General features: G+C 38.1%; 2 protein-coding genes across 3 annotated transcripts; both read left to right on the forward strand.

Annotated features, from left to right (window-relative positions):
- Window positions 1-1,557: 1,557 nt before the first annotated feature.
- LOC140932760 (uncharacterized) lies at window positions 1,558-12,600 on the forward strand. Of its 2 annotated transcripts, none has more exons than XM_073382271.1 (4): window positions 1,558-1,715; window positions 3,594-4,020; window positions 7,331-7,730; window positions 11,733-12,600. In XM_073382271.1, exons 1-4 carry the CDS (start codon window positions 1,646-1,648, stop codon window positions 11,955-11,957), a joined length of 1,122 nt encoding a protein of 373 aa, XP_073238372.1. In that variant the 5' UTR covers window positions 1,558-1,645; the 3' UTR covers window positions 11,958-12,600. The 2 variants fall into 2 exon arrangements, with proteins under 2 accessions (XP_073238372.1, XP_073238373.1); XM_073382272.1 differs by having other exon boundaries at window positions 3,597-4,020.
- A 334-nt stretch (window positions 12,601-12,934) lies between these two features.
- Window positions 12,935-15,085, forward strand: LOC140932761 (uncharacterized). Its single transcript, XM_073382273.1, has one exon. It carries the CDS (start codon window positions 13,083-13,085, stop codon window positions 14,775-14,777), a length of 1,695 nt encoding a protein of 564 aa, XP_073238374.1. The 5' UTR covers window positions 12,935-13,082; the 3' UTR covers window positions 14,778-15,085.
- The last annotated feature ends 742 nt before the right edge of the window (window positions 15,086-15,827 follow it).

Genomic DNA, 15,827 nt, shown 5'->3' on the forward strand with positions numbered 1-15,827 from the left:
TTTGCTTTAAAAGTTTCTATTACACGATCCGGAACAGTTTGATGTGAACATCATAGAAATACACTTAATTTGGGGGAACTGTAATAAAATTTCTTTCTCGAATTTGCCCTCCTTAAAAACGCCCGTGAATCGGCATCCTATAGCCTAGGACGTCACACACGCTGCACTCGCCATTCCAAAATTCTTTACTTTGGGCTTTTGGAAGACCAGATTTTTGCTTAAAACGTGTCTATTACACGATTCGGAACAGTTTGATGTGAATATCATAGAAATACACTTCATCTGGGGGAACTGTAATAAAATGTCTTTCTCGAATTTGCCCGTCTCAAAAACGCCCGTCGTATCAGCATCCTATTAGACGTGAGCCAGACCGCACTCCCGAAACCCAGAATATTTTATTTTCCGCGTTGAGAACTACAATTGTTTACTAAAGACGTTTTATCTCAAATCACGGATGGATTTTAACCTAACACAATGAAATAAAACTTCACTTTGAGCAACTTAACTTCGCCCTATTCGTTACTCGTCTTCGGGTTATGCGGAATTAGCTGGAATTGTTTGAAAATTTGCGGTTTATATATCAAATAGACGTTAATATTTTAGTCTTTCCATTTTCCACTGTATCAAAGAGGCGGAATTATTTTTATTTTATCTAAAATATCACGATTACTTGCACAGATGGTTGTGTAGCCTGTGGACCGCCATATTGCCCGTACTATAGTACGTAATTCAGCGGGTGATGCCCGCGTAATTTGGTGCATTTTCAGCGGGTATCACCCATAGGGGTTGCGTGAATCGGTGGATATCTTTCAACCCTACCACGCGTACATGAATACAAATTTTCTCAATTTATCTCAATTGGCCTTTGTGCGGAATGGATAGGGGTACAGCATAGTGCAATATGATCGCCATAAGAATTTCCCTGAATCCTCCTCTGATACAAGTCTCCTGTTGCAACGGCTCTGAAGGAAACTAGATGGTCACACTTCCGGCTTGAGGCCGGAAGGCCGAATTTCTCCTTCGGTTATAATTCCATAGTCATGCGATAAATTATCATAAAAATCCTATTTTTATTAAAATGAAAAAAACGAGGATTGGGACAGCGCGGGTAGCACTGACTCTCACTCTGGATTGTGTCGCATTGCTGGTGAAATATCTTGAGTTATTTGGATTACTGTATGCTGTGTCGAAGCCCCCCACCGAAAAGGTCAAGGTAACTCAACCGGAAAGAGTTGAAACGCTGAAACCGGTAATTATGTAAAAGAAACTATATCGAAGAGTACAAATTATTTTTGACTTTCTTTTAGAAGGTCGCACTGATTCCTTCCTAGAAATTGTTCTGACCTTTTCTCTACTCCCATTTTTTAGCTGAAACTGTCAGCACCCGGGTCAGCACCTTGACACTACGCGCATGGTTTTCAGGGGAATTGCCCAAAGTTACTTGCTTGAGCGGGTCGGTGAGTCATATTTTAGAACAAGACCTAAACTCGTTGACTCACTAAAACAATTCTGACCATATAGGGGCAAACAGAGTTCTCTTCATTACTTTTTTAATTTTAGAAAAGTGACGGTAAGTTTTTTTTCGTCTAGTGTATTTTCCAGATTTTAACGTGCACCAGATCAGCAATCTTTCAACATTCTGTTTATGAAAGCAGCAGCCACTTCCGCCATCTCACTACAAGAAAACCAGGCAAAGACACCGCTGACTTTCACTGGTAGGTACCAAAAAGGACATTATCACTATAAAGAAAGGAATGTATGCAGGAAGTTTTTTTTTTTCACAGGAAAAACTTTGTTGTAAGACGGCACTTGCTCTATCATCTAAAGTCACTGAGCTGTTCGGAGTGGCATGTGATTATCGTAAGACAAGAGGACTAATATGAGTAATACAGTCGACTCCTGATAACTCGAACCTTCAAGGGAAATCGAAAAAAGGTTCGAGTTATCGGGAGTTCGAAGAAAATAGCCGAGAGTAGGGTAAAAAACAGTTTTTACTGCACAGTTCAAAACGTATAAACGTAACAAAACATAGCCTAAATAAAGCATGCGTTTTACTGTTTTGAGCCGAAAAGCTGCTTCACGTTAGCCTGTGACAATCAACATCAGCCTCCACTAGTACACTATACTCCTACAACACGTCATTAGGAAATCCAACATTCAATGTTTCGAACGCCAGTAGACGGCTTTTTTCCGAACATTTTAAGGGCTCAAAACATGGTTCGAGTTATCGAGGGTAAAATTATATTGAAAATGACCTAAGGGGAAACGAAAATTGGTTCGAGTTAGCGGGAGTTCGAGTTATCGAGGGTTCGAGTTACCGAGGGTAAAATTACAGTGAATGTATGACGGAAATCCAGGGGAAATCGATTTTGGTTCGAGTTAGCTCGAGGTTCGAACGAGCCCTGGGGCCGGTTTCTCGAAAGTCGCGGTAACTTTTTGGACCCGAAATCAAATATTCAAATCGAAATATAAAGAATAAAGACGCGAGTCCTGGGGCCCGTTTCTCGAACGTCCCGATAATAAACGGACCCGGTAAGCTGTCTCCGTTTACATTAAAGATCGAGGTTTCAATAGTTTTGCATCTAACGTGATAAAACTGTCAGTTAGTGAAACGAAATGGAGTAGTTTGCTAGCCAGGAACCGCGCTCTTATTCTTTATATTTCGATTTGAATATTTGATTTCGGGCCCGTAAAGTTACCGGGACTTTCGAGAAACAGGCCCCTGGCTAGCAAACGACTGTATATGCTACTATATATTCTCGACTGTAAAATCAGCCTTGCTTATTTTGTTTCATATTTTCACTAGATCCTTTATTAGGATCCGGTCTTCTTGGTAAGCTGGTCCTTGCTTCAAAAAAATGAATTTAGCAAACTACTGCATTTTATTTCACTAACTGATAGTTTTATCATGTTAGATGCCAAGCTATTGGAACCTCTATCTTGCATGTAAACAACAACAGTTTTGCGGGCCCGTTGATTATCGGGACTTTCGAGAAACGGGTCCCTGGGCCCACTGACCCTTGCTGACAGGGGCTGAACAGTCTGGGGGTGAATATAGGATATTCTGCTCCCGCTCATTCCCCATTTCTAGTGTTTTGTGCGTGAATGGGAACTCTTTCGAAGTCGTGAGTACCTCTACAAGTTTTTTTGGGCGGTGGGGGGGGGGGGGGAGGAGGGGGTACCAGGAGCTACTGAATGTACCCAAGAACCATCGTGAGAGCCGTATACAGCTTAGGTCACAGAGCTAACAGTGTAAGGTAACGAACATAGCGGACAGAAGTAAACAACAAAGCACAATGAGTGGACACCAGGAAATGCCTGCGTATGACGACAATAGTGTGTTTAGTGACCTCAATGAACTGAAGGGCCGGAAAACAAGACTTCAAAAACTATCACGTTTCTGTATACACCGCCGGGGGGCCATTATCGGGCATATAATAGGCCAACAATAGGCCCATATTGTTTTTATAAGGTTGACCGAGAGAATCTGGGCTTGAGTCACTCAATATCGAGAAGGAAGCGTCGAAGGAAGTGTGAAACGCGAAACACTTTACCTACCTCATATCAATTAACAACAATGCATTTTGACTCAGTAGAAGACACATACATAGCTCAAGGGACGCCTGAACTCACAACAGACACGGATTCCGACATGGACGGCTCGAGGGAGACGTTAAAGTTAGATGGGAGCTCGGACAGTGCTGCAGAATTAACTCGTTGGTCGTCACGAGAACGGATTCGCGAAGAGACACGGATTGTGGTTTTAGATTTTTTGAGTTCATTGCCTGCCGACAAACTAACTGCTCGTAACCTTTTGGAATCAGAGAGCAGGGTAAAATGTTTGTCCAAACCGATGTCGCGTCTGTCAAAAAGTAGCAGCGATGTAGGTGCATACGAACACAAACGGCAGAAATTTCTGCGGATGGCTAGACTTCAGCGAAAGCTATCACTAAACTTAAAGAGAGACATCGAAGGCTTCGACCAAAGGAAGCTCAAACACAGGAACATACAGAAAGAAGAGTAAGTAGTCTTATCTTATCTAAATGGTAAAATATTTGCCAAAATGCGGCGATTCATATATAGCTGAAAAAAATAGGCGAGATATACCTGACGCAAACTGGGCTCAAGTACACAGCTGACTTTATAGTTGTTTGATGTTTTAGTTGCGTTAAATGCTATACGGCTGTGCGGTTTCGTGCAGTACACAGTGAATCTGTACATCTGTGTTTTGGACTTTTACGGCATACTAAAATTTTTGTCCCCCGCAAATACGTTATGGTCAGTACAAATTTGTAAAATGAAGGAGCTTTGTAATTAGTGGTATTTATCAAAGAGCTTGTTGTGTATAATTTCAATAAGGGAGCTCTTGGTTTTTCAAAGTCTTATTCCTTTTTTTTATTCAATATGGGTCTTTTTTCTGAACGGAAGTGCAATGGAAACCTGTATGTATAAATCTGTTGTTGTTACATATGAGTCCTTGGGGATTAGAGGCTTAAGAGGGCTTATTCATTTTCTAGCATTTATGTAGGAAAGAGTTGCATGACAGCAAAGACACAACATGAGTATTAATACCTCATTAGCTTAGCTTAATGTCATTCTGAAAGTTGCAAGTGAATGAATATAGCATCTCCACTTAAAAGTAATATATTTTATTCATGTTGTTGTGGTTAATTTACAAACATGACTCTTTAGCAATCAATTTTCCTTGTTCATTGTTGGTTATCTTGAAGATGACACAGCATTGTTACACACTTTATATCTAAGGTTGCCATTGTGACAAGTGGCCTTTTAGCCTTTTTTCCTGGTATTGATAATGCAGATACTTATGTAAGGGAACTGGTCATAAGAATTTCGTGGAATTTGGCATAAAGGAACAACCGAGAACAAGGAAGTAGGGTAAAGTAAAATCATTAGAGCAGAATCCATCAGTGAAAATTTGTGATCAATCACTTGCATTTATGTATTACATTGTAGAACTGGTGTAAGGTCAAAAAGGAAGCAAGCCTATAAGAATTTCTGATTTGAAAATTTTAAATCAGGAATTTTAATGTAATATTAAACTAAACACAAATTTCAAAGGTGAAGAAAAAGAGTAAAAATATAAAAAAGGCTTTTGGTTCAATAGGTGTATAGAAAGTGAAGGTCAAAGTTAGCATTTAAGAGTGCTATAATCATTAGTTCCTATGTTTGAAAGGGCTTCTTCAGTTTGAAGATCAGCCACAGGGATTTAAAGCTTGCTAACTTATTTTGCACTAGGTTCGGATTGTAGCATCTATGATTCCTTCATAGTCAAGCAAAATTACTGGTGTTACTATTTACAACATGTCATTCTTAGTTGAAGTGGCCAACAATTCAAAATCTTAATGTATTATTGTACTGAACACAAATTCCAAAGTTGAAGACTTTTGGTTCATTTTCAATAGGTGTACAGAGAATAAAGGCCAAAGTTAGCATTTAAGAGCACTGTAATCATTAGCTCCTATTTGAAAGGGCTTCTTCAGTTTGAAGATCTGACCCAGGGATTTAAAGCTTGTAGATTTATTTCCCACTTGGTTCAGAAGCATTTACGATTCTGTCGTAATCAAATGAAATTACTGAAGTTACTATTTACAGCATAACGTTCTTAATTGAAGTGACAAACAATTCAAAACTTACATTCATTTGCACTGCTTTTAGATCCCTTTTTTTCACCAGCCTACTTCGTATAATGACTGTTAGACTTCAAAATGTCTTTACATGTCAAAATTATTCTTTTAAAATCAGTGTCACCTGACCTGTTTTCTAGCCTGAGAAAACAGCCAACGTTTTGCAGTGCTACAACTTACTGGTCTCTCCTCGAAATGACGTCTGAGAAATGAGCACAGAAATTTAATACTGATGACGCATCACTACCCAGATCTGTGTAGTGGCTCCAACTGGTTGCGCTCCATGGGAAGTTTGCTTCAACCTGAATCAGTATAGAATTTATGCACTTGCTTCTCAGACATCATTTTAAAAGGAAACCAGTGGAAGCGTCACAAAATCTCAACTATTTTCTCAGTCTACCCCTTTCCAGCTTTTGCAAAGTCAAGGAGATTGCACAATTACCAGTGATAAAATGGAAATTTTGAAGGGAATATTTTATACGTGATTGAAAATGAACACCAGCTATGTTTGAAATGTGTATTTTTACAGTCATGTGATGAAATCCAATGTGATAGTTTCTGCTGTTGGCAGAATTTTTGCAAAGGTACCTAAATGTTTTAACACGAGCCATTTCCAGTCTCATGTTTTTCCGTAGATATCAGTGGAAAGCCAGAAATCTGCATGAAATACCATGTGGAAAGCAATTTTTGCAGATTGCCAATTTTTTGTGTTTTTCAGATACTAATTTTTTGTGATGATCAGGACAAAGGTTATTTTCCTGCAAGAAATTTGTTTTGGCAATTTTCTGAAAGTTGGGTTCAAATGAATTGATCATGAATGTCTTAATTTAGTCTTGTGTAGCAAAGTTAAGTGTATAGAATACTATTATCTGATGTGGCACTAAATTTTTGTGGGTTCAATTTTGTGTGTGTGTGTGTTAACTTTTGCAGATCACAAAACATCCGCAAAAATATACAAGGGCACCCAATGATCCCGTTTTCTTTAAAATGTCTGTTCGGAGAAGCGAATATTGCCTAGAATTTTCTATTAGGACTTGAAGAAGGCTAAAAATTTCCAGATGACTGTTCCATTCATGTACAATATTTTTGAAGCTTATCTAAAAAATTCCCAAAGGTTTTCTGGAGTTTAATTTTTCACATTTCACCACCCAGGTTAGGCTATTTTTCGAGGAAAAAAGGAAACCTAAAATTTTTGGATTCAAAAATGTGATGGAGAGAGTAATCAGAAAACTTCTCACTTTCTTGATATGATTGCATCTAAAATTTTCGGGAAAATAATACTGAAGTCCTTGTAATTTCAAAAAGACTCAATGTCCCCTAGGATGACCAAACAAAAATTCTATAGTGCCACCTAGAATGCATCTTTAGAGATCAAAAAGTACTCGAGAAAGCCTAAAAAGTGTTTTCAATGTATTTACTCGGAGGAAACCGTCGTTGGGTGCCCCTGAAATTAGAACCCACTATAATTTAGTGCCACACGGGGTATTGTTTATGTTTATGCCAAGAATTTTTTAAGGCTATAATAATTATTATTGCCAGCTGATGCGCAAGCTGATAGGTGAGATCTAGTGTTGGGGGGCCAAGGATCAGCCATTTTTATTTGTTTAAGCTTTTACATACTATTACTTAGTCAGAATTAAAATTGCTGAAACACTCTTGTTAAATTTCAACTCTTCTCTCAACAGAGAATTCTTAAAGAGACCAAACGACCTCAAGATTCCGCCATTTGAACCTGGTTCTGACCACACTCCCTCACCAGTTTTGTCTCCAGAAGGCCGGGTTGCAGCTAGGTTAGAAAAAATAAGTCAAGAAATTATGGGAAAAGTTCCTCACTTACTGGATGAACCTCTGAAGATAATGCAGGCAGGAAATCTCTCATACGAACAGTTTTGTGTGGCTGCACGACACCTTACATTTGAACATCAAATTGTGGGTTGGTCCAAGGTGGCACTTCTTTGTCACTTTGCTCGTGAAGTTGCCATTGTAGGTGAATTGGATGATTTACAGCTTGAACTGTTGGCTGATCATAGCTTTAGGTTTATTCAGGAAAGTACAGAAGAGTGGATAGAAAAAAATGGTGGATGGGTGAGTAACCGTGTGCTCTGTATTTTGCACTATACTCTTTAAGTTGGCTTGATACAGTTTTTCAGCGTCAATACCTCCCAAGTTTGATTATAAACTATGTCGCCATAAACAAAGATTTGGAAAAATTGCCACCACGGTTGTATTAGATAAAGATGAAAATTTTTTTATGATCAGGGTTGCAATGTCATCAGAGCTGTCATAGCAATGAAATGAGGCCATTATCTATTTTACTTGCAGCAGTATTTCTCAGCACTGGGAACTATTGTTCCAAAATCGTTCACGGGAGCTTTTTCCTCCAATAGCCGCCTCGATGTCCGTGAAGTTTGAACAAAAGCTGTAAGGGCGTTATCGAGTTATTTTGGAATGAAGCTTTTATGGTTAGAAATACAGTATCTTGATGTTTGGCCATTATCTGTAGAAAATGAAGCGCTTTTGACATGAAATTCCACCTCATAGTAGTTTTACTCTTTTTAAAAACTTGTGTGAAAGATTATGGAGATAGCTCGAGCCGATTGCTAGAAAGAAAGACTGGATTAGTATGTATCAAGGCGCTCTTGTTAGCAGTTTTGCGAACATTTTGGTCTACTTTAACAAATTAGCAAATAAATGTTAAACCACTTGATAGATTTTTTAAAAAATTTGAGATTCTCTAGATGAAGTGTTGTTTTAGGAGACCTTTATTCTTGAGATTAACCGTCCTTTTATATCCTTTTTTTTCAAGATTATTGATATATTGTAAGGCAGTAAAATAAGGGCTACAATTCGCTAATTTTTTATCACAAGTTTCATCTTTACAAGTGAAAGCCAGGCTTATTATTGTCTCCAGGTTTCATTTTCACGTGAACAGCAGTGACTAACAATGCATTTGAAATATGCAAAAATGCTGACTAGTATTGTTGTGCGCAAAAATATGAAACTTGGAGACAATACCCCTAAATAATGAGAGGCTCTCACTTGTAAACACAAAATTTCTGAAAAGATATTAGCAAATTGTAACCCTTATTTTACTGCCTCACAATATATCAATAATCTTGAAAAAAAAAAGATCATGTAAAAGGACGGTTAATCTCAAGAATATTAAATTTTAAAAAATATCTATCAAGAGGTTTAAAAATTATTCACTGATTTGTTAATTAACAATTATTTGCCAAAGGCGAAGTTAATATTGTTGAATAATCCCCGAGACGAAGTCGAGGGGATTATTCAACAATATTAACTGAGCCTGAGGTGAATAATTGTTTTAGTATATTCACACGAAGTGATCTCAACAGAATCAGAAAGGAAACCATTAAAAAACGACTAGTTTGATTGACGGGTGAATTCATGCGTGAACACGAAGCCGTAAACAGTGGATGCGCAAAAGTTAGATCTTTACAGTATCTTCAAACATGGCAAATGATAGTTTTAATCTTTTTGTATCAAGTTTTGTAAGCTTTAGCATCAACGGTTTAAAAGAAAACGCCGAAAATTTATATTACTACCCAATTCTGAGAAGAAAAGTAGAGCTTTATTTGTTTCTGTCAACTCACCGTAAATGAGAAAGTGTTCTTTGTCGCTTCTTGCAAATGCTGTCAACAGCGGCTACGATCAAGGTGAGCGTTGTTTATCTCCAATGTTCTTTGCCTTGTTAACTTGTTGGCACGTACAATTTTCGAAAATATTTGCCTTCCTCTTTTCTCCATAAATTAACTTCTATTTGTAGGCAAAATTGGTCTTGCGAGAAAATCCCGAAATCACAAAACAGTGACAAAGCGACCTCGTTTCCCTCTGTAGTGGTAAACATAGCTTCGAGCGTACAAAAGTCAGCTACAGTAAACCGCTTCGCAACAAATCACGCTGTTTAAACGCCATGAAGTCTTTTCTTGCCTTGAAAGTTATCAGCACTTGGATATTCGTGTATTTTAAAAAAGGCTTTACTATGAAACTTTGGCAGAACACCCATTTCACGACAGCGATTTTGTTCTGCTTTATATTCACCGCCTAGCGCGGTGAATATAACGTCATAGTCCGAGATAGCTAACCAATCAGATTGCTTGAATTACCAAGATCACTGAGTGTGTATATACTAAATAAAAGTAGACCAAAATGTTTACAAAACCACTAACAAGAGTGCCTCAATACACACTAATCAAATCCTTCTTTGTAGCAATCGGCTTGAGCTATCTCCATGATCTTTCACACAAGTTTTTAAAAAGATTAAAACTCTATGAGGGAAAATTGCATGTCAAGAGCACTTCGTTTTCTACAGATAACAGCAGAACATCAAGATCGTCCATTTTTTTACCATATTTATAACCATAAAAACTTTATCCCAAAACATCTCGATCATGCTCTTACAGATGTCATTCAAAATACAGGAACATCGAGGCAGCTATAACTGAAGGAAAAAGCTCCCATGAACAATATTTTGGAAGAACAGTCCCCAGTGTTTGAGATATACTGCTGCAAGTAAAAAGGTAATGGCATCATTTCATTGCTATGGCAATTCCGATGTCATTGCAAACCTGATCATGACAAATTTTCATCTTTATCTGATACAAGTGCGGTCGCAATTTTTCCAAATCTTTGTTTATGGCAACTAGTTTATGCTCAAACTTGGGAGGTATTGACCCTGAAAAACTGTATAGGGCCACCTTAGACCACTTGCTCCTGGAGATTTTGCCGAAAAACGTGTTTTGAAGCTAGTTGAGTGGTTCTCCGGTCACTGTCATGCTATAAAGACTTTTACTTTTTACTTTAATTCTCTCCTCTCCTCTTTTTGCACTTTTCGTGCTTCATTTGTTTTTTTCTTCTTGCTTGGCATTTAGTAGGCTTCATTTTGGTGGGAAAAGTTTTTAGGAAAGCTTTTAGGATCTTAGGATTTGATGAAAAGAAAGGTAAGTGGGTAGTGGAACAAGATTTTCATGGGAATTTCAGGTCAATGTTACATGGTTTTTTACCTTTTTCTCTGGTGTCCTTGACTGAAATGTGCTCATTCTGGTATGGTTTGAAAGATCTCTTCACTCTGCACAAGTTAGCAGACAAAATTTTCCTTGACCATTAAAACTGATGATGTTACAAGCAGTAGAAAGGACGTGAATCCGCGCGGGCGGTTACGGGGGGCTGAAGGGCGAATGGGTTAATAACAGCTTTAAGGTAAACAGGGTTTCATTAAGAATTCTAGTAGCAGGAGAATATTTTGAAAAAGGCTCCACATCTGAATAAAAAGTATTCAAAGGGTACCGAATGTTAGCCAGAGAATTCTGTGCAGTAAACGGAGAATTCTCCGATCTTTCCAATGCCTAATGAACATCCTAAGTAAAGCCATCTCTTAACTCTGTAACTCTTTTAGTGCTTGGTGGGTACATTCTTAGGGACCTTCTATAACTTCATATGACTGTAAAATTTGCATCAGAATTGGGCCTCAGAATAGGAAGACAAAGTCTAGCATCCATTCTTCTACATATTTTGTCTTCTTATTTCTCAACATTACTCCTTTCACATCTAGAAGTGTAATATCACTGTTCATCTTTGACTTTTTCACACTTTACCCGTACATCATTTTGCTTGTTTAGTGTTAGTTTTTGGCTAGTTAATTGGAGGTAGTGCTTTACTGTATGTATAAGTGTGTATGGCATTTAGTTTGTCTTTTAACCTATTGCTCCCTACTTCAGACATTTGTATTGTCTAATCTTTCTCATTCCTTTCTGATGCATAAAAGAATCCCAATGTAAGGTAAATACATGAGCACTAGAAATCTGGCATATTTTTGCATATATCTTGAAAACTAATCACAAGCAGAAGAAAACATTGCAATTTAAAGTGTTTGTTTACTAAAACAAAAGTCACCAGCAAAAATTCAGTGTTTTTTAATCTAAAGCAAATTCAAAAGTGAATTTCCGCAAAAATGGAGTGGAGGTTCCAATTTGCGCAAAGCCCTGCATGAGTACAGGTAAACCATTTTTGTAAACAGAGTGATAAAGTTCTTTTAAAGGCTTTATCTCAGTGGTGTTCTTTTTATAGGAAGCTTTTGATGCTGCTGATGAGAAAGACATCATTGATACACAGATTCTACTTGCAAAGTTTTGGGAGAAAGAAGAAAAAGATGGTGGCAGTAAAGAAGCTCTGCACATGAAGAGAACCAGTGGATGTGCTGACAAAAGAAATTCCTGGGACTCTTGGCTCAAGTATGGCATGGCTGCAGCTGCTATAGGTATCGGTGTGTGCTATTCACTCATAAGACAATAGAATAGAGTGCAGATTTGAAAGATGTCATTCATATGGAATGCTTATCTATTTCTCTGTGGAAGTACGGCTTGTGGCAAAGCAGGCAAGCAAGTCTAATGCCCATTGTGACAGTTGGCCAGCACTTACAGTTACGGCGAGAACTTCTTTATGGAAATGGGTCTGCAAGCAACTACTCCTGCTCCTGGTTCTATTGCACTGGCCAATATGTAACATTGATAGGCTTTGGAATGTAAGGTTTAGCAGTGCGTTTTTTTTTGTAAGTTTTTCCCAGCAGTGCATGACTTTTTGTGAGGCTGTAGCTGTATCTCTGCTCAGGTTGCAAGTCCTCGGACAGTCTGCCATCAAAGCAGTTTATGTGATGAACATAGGACTAAGGCCAAATGGAACATTAACTCTTTAGGTAATATGAAATTCAATGTATGCAGTCTGCTTGATTAATTATAAATTATTTATACCTAGGATATACATTTTTCATACATAAAATATTTCTCCAGTCTTTTCTGATATGTCTGTGGTCAGGAACTGCATTTCAATAATAGTTGGCCTGAATATAAAATGATTTTTCATGTAAATAATTTATCCTTTGTGCGCACCAGATGTATCATACATGTAATAATAAATAATAATAAAATTTTCTGCTTTACCTGTAGTTATCAGTATACTGAAAGGGTGCTTGAGAAAGAAGTGAGTCTTGATATGTTGAATTTGAATAATTTTTCACAAGCAATAACAAGGCAATTTGGAGAGAGAATGTAACAGTTTAACCCTTGTTAAGAGGTCTGGCAGACCCTACCCTATACGAGACTAAACTCCCAAAATCCCTCCTTATCCTAAAGATGCTATTTTCGAGGGCTATTTTCTAGAAACTACTCAGGTCAGCACTAACTAACTAAAAAGTTGCAGGTAAAGTGAATTTATTGATTCATTGTTTTGGGTGTCAATTCCCAGTTTCTCTAGTCCAGACTAAAATCTTCACTCAAGTGATCACTTTACCTGAGCTACAAAGGTAATTTTCACATGAACATTTTAAAACTGAAATGAAAATACCAAGACGACGATTCTCCCCGGCGATTTCTCAGTAATAATTTTGCACAATCTGCGGACCTATAAAATTGTACCTGTCCAATGGTAGAGTGTACGTCATCACATGAAAAATTTCCTGTAACAATGGCGGCCGTTTCTGAACGCAAAGAACTTCAGAAAGTTGTAGCCATTATGGGAGACGAAACCACTTGTCCTGTCTGCCTAGAAGAATTTCAAGAACCGAAATGTCTCCCCAGCTGTGCTCATAACGTTTGTGAGCGGTGTTTAGAGAATATCGTCGTGGTCCGTAAAAATTCGTACACAATTTCTTGTCCTCAATGCCGGGAAGAGTCTTTCCTTCCTTCAACGGGCGTCTCTGCTTTCCCCACAAACCACCTTTTATTGCGACTTATGGAGAATACACCTGCAAGGAAAGAGAAAAAAGCTGTAAATAACGCTCTGAACATTTGCAAAGAGCGCGTTAAAGGGGCAGAAAAAGCAGCGAAGGAAATGGAAGATTGTTTTGATAAAGCTTCAGATGAAGGGGAAATGCTAAGACGCGAGATTAATAAAATGGCTGATGATCTTATTCGAGCCATTGATGATAAAAGAAAGTCTCTAATTGCTCGCCTTGATTCCTTTCTAACAGAGCATTTTGATTCAAAATCTTTCCAAAGGGAGAAGGAACAGATGTCTTCATTTCTTGTAAGAGCAAGGAGTTGTATGCACAAAGCAAATGAAATTCTCCAGCAAGGTGAAGTTGGGGAGATTTTAGAATCTAAAAATGACCTTGTCGAAAAATTAACGCAGATCAGCTCTGCTGCAGATGAAAGAGCCCTAGCAGTTAACAGGCTGTCTAACTATGCAGAAATGGAATTTTCTCATGGTCAATGGTCTGATTTGCATGGTAAATGTATGGAATTACTTGGACAGTTGTCATTGTCAGCCAAAAACTATACCCAGAGTGTGAAGAATGGGGCAGGTTTTATTGATTACAGTAGATGTGGAGAAGTAGCGCAGACTATCATGACTGGAGTGTTCACTTTTGCCATTGCTGTGTCAAGTGGAACTGGTGACATTGCTGTGCTAGATGAAGAGGATCGACGAGTTTATGTCTATTCTTCAATGGGAGATCCTGTAATGTCATTTCGCATCATATATGGTGACCTATGGGATATCACATTTTCCAAAGATGATGAAATAATAGTTTTGAACCGCGAATGTAATCGCCTGCTTCACTATGACCGAGAAGGCACATTTGTGAAAAAGTATGTCAAAGCCCCCAACAGCCGAGTAAAATTCACTAGGGTATCAACAGATAGTGATGGTCGTTTGCTAGTGACATCAAGTCCCAGAGATTGCTGTGATGAGCCAGAAGAGTTGGTTGAACCTTGTATTCTTGTCTATAGTGCAGACAGAAAGTTTCTGTTTAGCTTTGGTGAGGACAAACTCTCTTGTCCTCAAGATGTTGCATTTCACCAAGGAAAATTCTTCGTAACTGATGGTGACCTAGAATGTGTGAAAGTTTTCAACAGTAGTGGAACATTTCTTTTTGACTTTGGGAATGGTGAGCTGTTAGACCCAGTGGGTATTACAGTGGATGTTATCAACAATGTCATATTGGTTTGCGACTGTAGCAGTAATGCAATTGTCATCTTTAAACCAGATGGGGAACTTATATCAAAAATTGAGACTGTTGAAGAACCTTTACATGTTGCCCTTTCGGCTAATTGTTCAAGTTTGATTGTCTGCTTTTACAATTCCTCATTCTTTCAACTTCTTTCCAGTGGTCAATGATTAGTTGCCTTGACATATTACATCAAGGTATACTTCTGGTACACTTCTTTGTATAACTGTCATACAGGTTCCTTTATCTCCTAATGTGAAAAAGGGAACCAAGGGCATTGGAATGGCTGGGTGAAAATAATCAATAACAAATCTTGGCAGTACTGTCACACTGGTGGGTGCAGTAGAGTACCACTGGTAATAAAATTTGGTTATAATATTATGTGCATCCCAGAAATTTTGGTAGTGAAAAAATTGTGTCTGTCAGCCCCTTCAAGTAAGCAGTAACACTAGGTGTAACACTTGGTGTCCAAGTGATGTATACGATCTGTGTTTAAGCTGATATTGGACATCCATGGTATGGTCAATTGACACCTGTCAGAAAGGGGTATATGCTGACCAGTGTCACATGGCTGTATTGTGGGCTCTGGTGTACAACTCACTGAGTTGACATGTTTTTTTTAAGTTTTCCCTTAACCAGTTATTGGCTTCAATTCAGTCGCAGGCTCAGGTCTTTTGGGGGTGGAATAATTATTCAGTTTGTTTCTTGCTTATGGCAAATATTGAATCACTGCAGACAGACATTTCTTAAAAGATCCATCGAGAGTCTCGCTTTTGGCCTTGGCTAAATCTATTATTATTAGACAATGATAACTTCAGTTATTCATGAGTCCTGTTTTCATGGAACAAAGTAATATTTGATAATTATAATCATATGTGCAGTGTGTGAAAAACAAATAGTAGCTTTTCAGAAAAGAGACATTATGTACATTTGTATGATGCCCTTGAACCTCTTTACTGTAAATACGTACACTAAACAACTACAGGAAATTCAGTGGTTTTTTTAGGGTTAATTACTCAAGACAGATTTTTGGCATTTGTGGTGCTGTTAGCTTGACCACCAGCATCACCAATGTTGAAACGTTGTAAAACATGGTCATTAAAGTAACTGTGTCAAGGCGGTCTGGTTCATTTGGTTTATAATACCAGTTACGCGTCCTTATTTGCTATGAAACTTGAGAAAATACCTAAGAATGACAAAATTACTGCTTTTTGTCAAAC

Source organism: Porites lutea, chromosome 4 (assembly GCF_958299795.1).
Source record: "Porites lutea chromosome 4, jaPorLute2.1, whole genome shotgun sequence".
In the NCBI taxonomy this organism is placed as follows: domain Eukaryota; kingdom Metazoa; phylum Cnidaria; class Anthozoa; order Scleractinia; family Poritidae; genus Porites; species Porites lutea.